Source organism: Bombina bombina, chromosome 3, assembly GCF_027579735.1.
Source record: "Bombina bombina isolate aBomBom1 chromosome 3, aBomBom1.pri, whole genome shotgun sequence".
Taxonomy (NCBI): domain Eukaryota; kingdom Metazoa; phylum Chordata; class Amphibia; order Anura; family Bombinatoridae; genus Bombina; species Bombina bombina.
In genome coordinates this window covers 9,829,098-9,841,887 of record NC_069501.1, presented here as the reverse complement: position 1 = coordinate 9,841,887, position 12,790 = coordinate 9,829,098, and the positions used below count along the sequence as shown (strand labels likewise).

Genomic DNA, 12,790 nt, shown 5'->3' with positions numbered 1-12,790 from the left:
AGGTCCCTGTCTTGTCCCTCCCTTCATCCGTGTCCTAAAGCTTTGGTATTGGTATCCCACAAGTAAGGATGAATCCGTGGACTCGATACATCTTACAAGAGAAAACATAATTTATGCTTACCTGATAAATTTATTTCTCTTGTGATATATCGAGTCCACGGCCCGCCCTATTTATTAAGACAGGCATATATATTTTTATTTTTAAACTTTCAGTCACCACTGCACTCTATAGTTTCTCCTTTTTCTTCCTAGCCTTCGGTCGAATGACTGGGGGGTGAAGCTAAGGGGGGAGCTATATAGGCAGCTCTGCTGAGGGTGTTCTCTCTGCCACTTCCTGTAGGGGAGGAGAATATCCCACAAGTTAGGATGAATCCGTGGACTCGATACATCACAAGAGAAATAAATTTATCCGGTAAGCATAAATTATGTTTTTTTAAAGGGGGGTTCTCTGTGTTTAACCCAGTATTGTAATTTTAGTTTCCTTGCTATTAGTACTACCATGTTCAGGAATCTGTAATGAGTGGGGGGCGTCATGTTGTCTTGCAAGAAGAATATGTACGTTGCTGTCAAAGTTATCTCTGCAGTTTGGGGCAATCCCATAAGAGATGCGTCATATCTGCAGCAGGAGCTGAGCACTTATTGCAGATATTTTCCACATTCGGGACCCATTTAGAATGCAGCCTAAAGGTTATATATGCTTGATCTAGGAATTTTATTTGTGTTTCACGTAGGTATGAGGATAAGGTGGCTTCTCTTGTTGCAGTTATACTTCACAATATGAGATCCTGTGTGACGTCAGGAATATGTTGGTCTTGCTATTTAGAGAGAAAGTGTTGTATGGTTTGAGGTTCATGTTGTGTTGCTAACATCTTTTATATGGGCAAAATGGAGTGTATGCCTTGTGCAGCCAGGCTACACAAAGTGTCTATGTTGGTCAAGTCAAGGGATGCTAGGCCTTCAGTCAACAGGGTTTGGACATAGTGACGACTTTGGAAGTAGGCAAATTTGTGGCTGATGGGAAGGTTATATTGCGTTTGAAGATCTGAGAAAGGATGCAATTGACTAGAGGCGAGGTTAAATAATTGAGCCACTGATGTTAGACCTTGATGTTCCCAATGTTTGAAAGCAGTTGTGGTATATCCAGGTATACAATTTGGGTTTCCTTGGAGGGGTAGGTATTACTAAGGGTGAATTTTACCTTCCATAATTTGCAAATTTTTGCACAAGCTCGGAGTGGGTCTTTGATTATAATGTTCTGTTTACTGTGGGGGGGGGGGGTAAGGGATGATAAAGTCGTATGTGGAAGGAATGCAGGATGTATAGGCGTTAGTATTTTGCGTTCTATGGGTAGGCAAAAGTAGTCTGACTGAGTTAACCACCCCACTTCCAATTTAGCTAAGGAGGCCCAATCGTACCACTGTAAGTTGGGAAGACTGAGTCTACCCGATTTATTTGGTATTGCTAGGTGGTTTCTGCTAATTTTTGGGGGGTTTTTGTTGCCAAATGAAGGTGCCAAATAGGGTTGACAGATATTCAAGTCTCTTTTTGTAAGCAGTATTAGGAGCATTTGGAGAAAGTATAATAATTTGGAAAGATAATCATCTTGAGGAGTTGTATTCTGCCTGTGAGAGAGGCAAGCCTCTCCACCCCTTAATTAAATTTTGGATGTTAGTGATGGATTTGCCAATATTTAAATGGTATAATTAATTGGTGTCTGTATGTAGGTTAATCCCCAAGTATTTGAAAGTTCCTGTGGTTATTTTCAAATCAACGCCACTTAATTGGGATTTTTTGGTATTGAGTAGCCATGTCAGCTTGGACTTGTCAATGTTTATCTTATAGCCGGAGATGTTACCAAATTTGTCCATTGTTCATATGCTGGTTGGGGGCATACAAGAGAAGATCGTCAACATAAAGGGACAGATATATAGTTTGCTTATGAAGTTTTAGACCTTCACTATGTTGTCGTATAAAGCAAGCTAAGGGCTCTATTTCCAGGTTGAAAAGTAATGGGGACAGAGTAAATCCCTTTCTAGTACCTCTTTTAATGAGAAAAGAGTGAGATGTGTGACCGTTAATTAATTAGGGAGGCAGAAGGCGATTTGTACAATTGATGAAGTGTGTTAAGAAATTTCCATATATGCCAAAGATGGCTATGGACGTATATAGGTGATCCCACTCTATTCTGTCAAACGTCTTTTCTGCGTCTATTGAGAGAAGGCAGGCATCAGTGAATGATTTGTTAGGGTTTGTTTGATGTGTGTTATTATAATGAGTGATGACAGCCAAGGTCTTCCTAATATAAATTACTGAGGAGCAATGTTTGAGGAATCCTGTCTGGTCAGGATGTATTAAGTCGGACAACACTTCAGCCAGCCTGTCCACCAAAACAGCTTGTAATCACTGTTGAGTAGCGAGATATGTCTGTAAGAAGAGGTTAGCTTAGGGTCTCTGTCTGGTTTTGGAAGGATACAGATGTGTGCATCTGTGAATCTTGAATCTGGGGCAGCTTGTCCTGACAGGTAATTGGAATAGGTAAAAGCTAGTGTTGGGGCTACATCTGTACTGAGGATTTTGTAGTATTCAATGGGGAGGGAATATGGACCTGCGGCTTTTCCTACTTTAGCGTTACTGATGGCTTGGAGGACTTCTTGTGTATGAATGGGGGAGTTGAGACTATCACGTTGGGTGTCCATTAGTTGGGGTATTTTAACATTACTCAAATGCATGCTTATCCAAGTCCTTAACTTGTTATTTGGTGTATAAGGTTTTATAAAAGGCTGTGAATTCTTGAATAATGTCTTGGGTGTCAAGTCTTAAGTCATTTTTTTGTATTGTTATATTTCTGTTTGTTGATCACAGAGGGATTATTTAGGTAGTAATTGTATGCTTTGATGAGGTCCATTAGGAGTTGTGAGGTAACTTGTTTTTGTGATTTGTTATGATGGGCTGTGTATGCCGTGATTCTTCCCCTAATGACTGCTTTTGAGGTATGCCAAAATAAATCTGCATTTGCTCTGTGTTGTTTGTTATCAAAGGCATATTCTAGCCAATTGTTGTCTGAATTCTGCGTTGTTGTATAAGTAGGAGGGGAACCTCCACTATTTGGGGGGGGTCGCCTCAGTAGGTTGAAGGATTAACTGTATGGGGGCATAATCCGATATAGTAATTGGCAGAAGTGTTTAGTATGTTGGGGGTTATTTGAGGGGAGGTGAGAAAGTAGTCAATGCGAGAGAAAGTATGATGTATCTTAGACACACATGTGTAATCCCTTTGGTCTGGGTGTTAGGATCTCCATAGGTCAATCAGTTCCAGGCCCTCTCTAAATATGGATATGAGTCTTGATTACTTTTCATGTTTATTTCGGGACTGTTTTGTTGCACGCTGCCTATTCTTACATGACTCCTCGTCACGCTGCTTGATCTTACATTGCTCACTCTCTCTTGATCTTACATTGCTCACTCTCTCTGATAACCGTATACACTTTCCAAACACTAACTGTATGATTCAACCTCTTATTAATCCTGCTGAGTATTCTCACCTTGCTCATTTCTATCCCTGCACTTTATGCCCTGAATCCTATTCCTTCCCCAGCACCTTCATTTCAAAGCCATCCTCTCCTCAGGTTACCATTAGTCAACTACACAATCATCTCTTGCTGGACTTTGGCTCACCCTTTGTAATTCACACTCTTTATTTTCTGACAGGTGTTAATGGAAACCACGTGGATCAAATAAACTGTTAGTGCTGGACAGGTGCAGAAAATTAGATCCATAACAAAATTCAGATGACAGAGCATGTTCTCTGCATGAAGTGACAGATAGCACCTCTCTGTGAGGACATGTGTAGGAGCCGATCCCTTATTTACAGTGGCACATGGAGGGGTCTGTCCTAACCTTTGAGAAGATAAGACGAAGGATGGCACCTCCTGCCAGAGTGATGGAAGTGACGTGTTTGGCAACAGCAATTGCCTATTCATCAACATTTTCCATACTTCATATCACAGTTCTGTGGTGTAATGAGAGAGGGATGACACATGCTGTGTCCATTGTGCTGGGAAAGAAGATTTGAAGAGATTGAGCTTTGTAAATCTGACCAAACCACTTCACTTATGTCCATAAGTCTTGCACACACAAAGCAGGTGATGACCAAGAAACCACTTTGTCATTTCAAGGTAACAATGACTTACTGCCCTATTTCAATTTATTACCCAACAACCACCTCATACATTGTCACAACCATTCCAAGCACTGAGTCAGTCATGGCAAGGTCACAATTAATGCTTTAACTATTCTTTGTATACAACTCTGCCACAGCAAATTCACAGCCTCATCCCAAGGTTACAGTGACAAAGTGACCTATTCTACAATTTCAACCAGTGCCTAAGGGATTCCAAAGTTATATCCCATGGTCCAACTATGAATTCAGCACACAGACCCTGTCCCCAAGATCAATCAGCCAAAGGACACAACCACGACTGTTCTTTCCACTGTGCATACAAACCATATCTGCAGGGTCTAGATTCCTAGTACTAGCACAGAAAGCTCTCAAAGAATATTTCTAACAATACAGAAAAAGCAGCATTTCTAAATGTTCAGCTTAAATCTACAGATGAAGAATGTACAGTGCAGTTACTTAATATACCAAAATGGAACTGAAAATAAGTCACTTGTGAGTAAAAGTATTTGCCAAACTTCATTTAATCAAAGAACAGAGCCCAGATGACATGACGCAGAGACCCTCAGCTGTAAGATGCAACAGATTGTCCCCTAGAGGGCAGGTTATGGCACAGGCATTAAATAACAGAAGCCTAGCATGAAAAATGCAGCAACTAATGTATCAGACAATAAAACTAATTACCATAGAAAATATCTCCAATTTTTTGTTAGTTTGCTATTTTTACCTTGTTCATTTATGTGTTGTTGTGTTACTTCATTTATTGCAACAAGGACATGAAATAGTATCAATTATATATAAAGTTAGTTTTCTTCTGGTTATTATTAAATAGATCTAGAACAGTATATGTCTCTGTAAAAATAACCCCCAGGTTACAGGTATATATTTCGATAAAGCTTTAAAAAAAAGCAAAAAAAAACAAAAAAACACACTTGCTCCTTCTTCAGGGCTTCACATAGCTCCTCAGACTGCATAACCCCACAAGCTCTCTCTTCAGGGCTTCACATAGCTCCTCAGACTGCATCACCCCACTCGCTCCCTCTTCAGGGCTTCACATAGCTCCTCACACTGTATCACCCCACTTGCTCCCTTTTCAGGGCTTCACATAGCTCCTCAGACTGCATCACCCCACAAGCTCTCTCTTCAGGGCTTCACATAGCTCCTCAGACTGCATCACCCCACTCGCTCCCTCTTCAGGGCTTCACATAGCTCCTCAGACTGCATCACCCCACTAGCTCTCTCTTCAGGGCTGCACATAGCTCCTCAGACTGCATCACCCCACTAGCTCCCTCTTCAGGGCTTCCCATAGCTCCTCAGACTGTATCACCCCACTAGCTCCCTCTTCGGGGCTTCACATAGCTCCTCAGACTGCATCACCCCACTAGCTCCCTCTTCAGGGCTTCACATAGCTCCTCAGACTGCATCACCCCACTAGCTCCCTCTTCAGGGCTGCACATAGCTCATCAGACTGCATCACCCCACTCGCTCCCTCTTCAGGGCTTCCCATAGCTCATCAGACTGCATCACCCCACTCGCTCCCTCTTCAGGGCTTCACATAGCTCCTCAGACTGCATCACCCCACTCGCTCCCTCTTCGGGGCTTCACATAGCTCCTCAGACTGCATCACCCCACTAGCTCCCTCTACAGGGCTTCACATAGCTCCCCAGATGGTGTCACACTGCTTGTTCCCTCATCAGGGCTTCACATAGCTCCTCAGACTGTATTACCCCTCTCGCTCCCTCTTCAGGGCTTCACATAGCTCCTCAGACTGTATCACCCCACTCGTTCCCTCTTCAGGGCTTCACATAGCTCCTCAGACTGCATCACCCCACTCGCTCCCTCTTCGGGGCTTCACATAGCTCCTCAGACTGCATCACCCCACTAGCTCCCTCTACAGGGCTTCACATAGCTCCTCAGACTGCATCACCCCACTCTCTACCTCTTCGGGGCTTCACATAGCTCCTCAGACTGCATCACCCCACTAGCTCTCTCTTCGGGGCTTCACATAGCTCCTCAGACTGCATCACCCCACTAGCTCTCTCTTCAGGGCTTCACATAGCTCCTCAGACTGCATCACCCCACTTGCTCCCTCTTCAGCACTTCACATAGCTCCTCAGACTGCATCACCCCACTCGCTCCCTCTTCAGGGCTTTACATAGCTCCTCAGACTGCATCACCCAACTTCCTCCCTCTTCAGTGCTTCACATAGCTCCTCAGACTGTATCACTCCACTTGCTCCCTCTTCAGGACTTTACATTGCTCCTCAGTCTGCATCACCCCACTTGCTCCCTCTTCAGGGCTTCACATAGCTCCTTAGACTGCATCACCCCACTCGCTCCCTCTTCAGGGCTTCACATAGCTCCACAGACTGCATCACCCCACTCGCTCCCTCTTCAGGGCTTCACATAGCTCCACAGACTGCATCACCCCACTCGCTCCCTCTTCAGGGCTTCACATAGCTCCTTAGACTGCATCACCCCACTCGCTCCCTCTTCAGGGCTTCACATAGCTCCTCAGACTGCATCACCCCACTCGCTCCCTCTTCGGGCTTCACATAGCTCAGACTGCGTCACCCCACTAGCTCTCTCTTCGGGGCTTCACATAGCTCCTCAGACTGTATCACCCCACTCGCTCCCTCTTCAGGGCTTCACATAGCTCCCCAGATGGTGTCACACTGCTTGTTCCCTCATAAGGGCTTCACATAGCTCCTCAGACTGTATCACCCCACTAGCTCCCTCTTCGGGGCTTCACATATCTCCACAGACTGCATCACCTCATTCAGAGCTTCACATAGCTCCTCAGACTGCATCACCCCACTAGCTCCCTCTTCAGGGCTTCACATATCTCCACAGACTGCATCACCTCACTCGCTCCCTCTTCAGAGCTTCACATAGCCCCTCAGACTGCATCACCCCACTCGCTCCCTCTTCAGGGCTTCACATAGCCCCTCAGACTGCATCACCCCACTCGCTCCCTTTCGGGGCTTCACATAGCTCCTCAGATGGTGTCACACTGCTTGTTCCCTCATCAGGGCTTCACATAGCTCCTCAGACTGCATCACTCCACTCGCTCCCTCTTCAGGGCTTCACATAGCCCCTCAGACTGCATCACCCCACTCGCTCCCTTTCGGGGCTTCACATAGCTCCCCAGATGGTGTCTCACTGCTTGTTCCCTCATAAGGGCTTCACATAGCTCCTCAGACTGCATCACCCCACTTGCTCCCTCTTCAGCACTTCACATAGCTCCTCAGACTGCATCACCCCACTCGCTCCCTCTTCAGGGCTTTACATAGCTCCTCAGACTGCATCACCCCACTTGCTCCCTCTTCAGTGCTTCACATAGCTCCTCAGACTGTATCACTCCACTTGCTCCCTCTTCAGGGCTTCACATTGCTCCTCAGTCTGCATCACCCCACTTGCTCCCTCTTCAGGGCTTCACATAGCTCCTTAGACTGCATCACCCCACTCGCTCCCTCTTCAGGGCTTCACATAGCTCCTTACACTGCATCACCCCACTAGCTCCCTCTTCAGGGCTTCACATAGCTCATCAGACTGCATCATCCCACTTACTCCCTCTTCAGGGCTTCACATAGCTCCTCAGATGGCGTCACACTGCTTGCTCCCTTTTCAGGGCCTCACATAGCTCCTCAGACTGTATCACCCCACTTACTCCCTCTTCAGGGCTTCCCATAGCTCCTCAGATGGTGTCAAGCTGCTTGCTCCCTCTCCAGAGCTTTTACATAGCTCCTCAGACTGTGTCACACTTCTTGCTTCCTGAGGGCCCAATAATAAAAACTTGCTGGGTCAAACATTTGCAGGGGCAGTCCTAAGGGAACCCTATAAAAAAGAGGGGCTATCTCTGCAAGATATCTCCCATACAAAGCAATAAAGCTTAAAGGGACAGTCTACACCAGAATATTTATTGTTTTAAAGAGATAGATCATCCCTTTATTATTACCCATTCCTTAGTTTTGCATAACCAAAACAGTTATATATATATATACACGTTTTACTTCTGTGATTATCTTGTATCTAAGCCTCTGCAAACTGCCACTTATTTCAGTTCCTTTGACAGACTTGCATTTTAGCCAATCAGTGCTGGCTCCTAGGAACTCCACGTGCATGAGCACAGTGATATCTATATGAAACACATTAACTAACACCCTCTAGTGGTGAAAAACTGTCAAAATGTCCTGAGATAAGAAGCAACCTTCAAGGTGCTTAGATATTAGCATATGAACCTACTATGTTTAGCTTTCAACTAAGAATACCAAGAGAACAAAGCAAAATTGGTGATCGAAGTAAAATGGATAACTGTTTAAAATTACATGCCCTATCTGAATAATGAAAGTTTTTTTGGGACTAGAATGTCCCTTTAATGTGGAGAACGGCATTAAAATGGAGTTTGCAACAAAAAACAGCAAGAACTGCAGGGGAAATGTTTACAGAATACCCCAGAGCTGGAGAAGAAATTTCAGCTACACCAAAGGAACCCTCCTTTTCAGTTCACTAGGGAAACTGCTTTTACAATAAAAAGAGAATAATATTATTTGATTTGGTATTATAAATACAAATTTCATATTGTGTTTCGCATGTGCAGTGTGGTTTCTTTTTACTGTGCACCTTATATCAATTATTCCTGCACAATTTCAATACAAATTTTATTTTTTTTCATAAAAAATATTTGCAGAGCAATTTGGTTACAAGTTTTAATGAGGTTAAACAATACATTTTTTACTGCTTATTTTTATTTCAATATTTCATTTGTTTTATAGAATATTTAAATTATGATATTACAAAAATATACAAAATATTTACATCAGAATACAATAATACATATATATTTGCTGATACAGTTCCATAGAGTAACTTTACTGTAACACCTAATCTCCCACCTATAAACAGATACTCAGCGAAATACCACTTTATCACATTCGGAATTCCAGACAACCGAGCTGACCTTAAATGCTAAATAACAACAGGATGAATTAGTGTTTGAGGATCAGGGTTGCAGGGAGCATATGATTTTACACAGATGCTGTATATGATCTGATAATATGTCTGGGTACCCAAACCAGAGAGCCCCTATAAGGGCTGAAATACAAGTGGAGCAATATTATGCCCTCCCACTTGTGCGTTAACCTCGCTAGATGGAGGCTTTTTCATGCATCAGGTTGCGCTCCTATTACAAGTTAAAGGTAGAAAGTTTGTGAACAAGCAATCCCGACGCACGCAAAAAGATAGACTTCAATAGACTTTGCAAGTTGTGATCGCGTTAACATATTTTCCCATAGACTTCAATGCAGCGCACAAACGGGGGAAAAAACTAATACCCATACTCACACGGTAAACAACATGAATTATTATTTCACAGTCCAATGTTCTTCACATAAAAGTTATGTTCTATTTATGCGAAATTTTTATATTTATACGATTATATACAGATATATACATACTGTAGATGTATTCTGCATATTGAAATATATATTTATAAGAGTATATACAGATATATACATACTGTAGATGTATACTGCATATAGAAATATATATTTAAATGAGTATATACAGATATATACATACTATAGATGTATACTGCATACAGAAATATATATTTATACGAGTATATACAGATATATACATACTGTAGATGTATACTGCATATAGAAATATATATTTATACGAGTATATACAGATATATACATACTGTAGATGTATACTGCATATTGAGATATATATTTATACAAGTATATACATACTGTAAATGTATACTGCATATAGAAATATATATTTATACTAGTATATACAGATATATACATAGTGTAGATGTATACTGCATATAGAAATATATATTTATACGAGTATATACAGATATATACACTGTAGATGTATACTGCATATAGAAATATATATTTATACGAGTATATACAGATATATACATACTGTAGATGTATACTGCATATTGAGATATATATTTATACAAGTATATACATACTGTAAATGTATACTGCATATAGAAATATATATTTATACTAGTATATACAGATATATACATACTGTAGATGTATACTGCATTTGAAATATATATTTATACGAGTATATACAGATATATACATACTGTAGATGTATACTGCATATAGAAATATATATTTATACTAGTATATACAGATATATACATACTGTAGATGTATACTGCATATAGAAATATATATTTATACGAGTATATACAGATATATACATACTGTAGATGTATACTGCATATAGAAATATATATTTATACGAGTCTATCAGATATATACATACTGTAGATGTATACTGCATTTGAAATATATATTTATACGAGTATATACAGATATATACATACTGTAGATGTATACTGCATATAGAAATATATATTTATACGAGTATATACAGATATATACATACTGTAGATGTATACTGCATATAGAAATATATATTTATACGAGTATATACAGATATATACATACTGTAGATTTATACTGCATTTGAAATATATATTTATACGAGTATATACATACTGTAGATGTATTCTGCATATTGAAATATATATTTATACAGATATATACATACTGTAGATGTATACTGCATATAGAAATCTATATTTATACGAGTATATACATACTGTAGATGTATACTGCATATAGAAATATATATTTATACGAGTATATACAGATATATACATACTGTAGATTTATACTGCATATAGAAATCTATATTTATACGAGTATATACAGATATATATACATACTGTAGATGTATTCTGCATATTGAAATATATAGTTATGAGTATATACAGATATATACATACTGTAGATGTATACTGCATATTGAAATATATATTTATACAAGTATATACAGATATATACATACTGTAGATGTATTCTGCATATTGAAATATATATTTATACGAGTATATACAGATATATACATACTGTAGATGTATACTGCATATTGAAATATATATTTATATGAGTATATACAGATATATACATACTGTAGATGTATTCTGCATATTGAAATATATATTTATATGAGTATATACAGATATATACATACTGTAGGTGTATACTGCATATAGAAATATATATATTTATACGAGTATATACAGATATATACATACTGTAGATGTATACTGCATATAGAAATATATATTTATACAAGTATATACAGATATATACATACTGTAGATGTATTCTGCATATTGAAATATATATTTATATGAGTATATACAGATATATACATACTGTAGATGTATACTGCATATTGAAATATATATTTATACAAGTATATACATACTGTAGATGTATACTGCATATAGAAATATATATTTATAAGAGTATATACAGATATATACATACTGTAGATGTATTCTGCCTATTGAAATATATATTTATATGAGTATATACAGATATATACATACTGTAGATGTATACTGCATATTGAAATATATATTTATACGAGTATATACAGATATATACATACTGTAGATGTATTCTGCATATTGAAATATATATTTATACGAGTATATACAGATATATACATACTGTAGATGTATTCTGCATATTGAAATATATATTTATATGAGTATATACAGATATATACATACTGTAGATGTATACTGCATATAGAAATATATATATTTATACGAGTATATACAGATATATACATACTGTAGATGTATACTGCATATAGAAATATATATTTATACAAGTATATACAGATATATACATACTGTAGATGTATTCTGCATATTGAAATATATATTTATATGAGTATATACAGATATATACATACTGTAGATGTATACTGCATATTGAAATATATATTTATACAAGTATATACATACTGTAAATGTATACTGCATATAGAAATATATATTTATACTAGTATATACAGATATATACATACTGTAGATGTATACTGCATTTGAAATATATATTTATACGAGTATATACAGATATATACATACTGTAGATGTATACTGCATATAGAAATATATATTTATACTAGTATATACAGATATATACATACTGTAGATGTATACTGCATATAGAAATATATATTTATACGAGTATATACAGATATATACATACTGTAGATGTATACTGCATATAGAAATATATATTTATACGAGTATATACAGATATATACATACTGTAGATGTATACTGCATTTGAAATATATATTTATACGAGTATATACAGATATATACATACTGTAGATGTATACTGCATATAGAAATATATATTTATACGAGTATATACAGATATATACATACTGTAGATGTATACTGCATATAGAAATATATATTTATACGAGTATATACAGATATATACATACTGTAGATTTATACTGCATTTGAAATATATATTTATACGAGTATATACATACTGTAGATGTATTCTGCATATTGAAATATATATTTATACGAGTATATACATACTGTAGATGTATACTGCATATAGAAATCTATATTTATACGAGTATATACATACTGTAGATGTATACTGCATATAGAAATATATATTTATACGAGTATATACAGATATATACATACTGTAGATTTATACTGCATATAGAAATCTATATTTATAAGA

At 38.2% G+C, this 12,790-nt stretch overlaps 1 protein-coding gene across 1 annotated transcript in view; it reads left to right on the top strand.

Moving 5' to 3' along the window:
• The window catches only part of LOC128652783 (ICOS ligand), a 238,756-nt gene extending 233,878 nt beyond the window's left edge, over positions 1-4,878 (top strand). The window contains exon 6 of the mRNA XM_053705714.1: positions 3,708-4,878. Within this exon, the coding sequence (XP_053561689.1) occupies positions 3,708-3,745 (38 nt within the window). The 3' untranslated portion in view covers positions 3,746-4,878. The remainder of the gene's footprint in view (positions 1-3,707) is intronic.
• Positions 4,879-12,790: the final 7,912 nt, after the last annotated feature.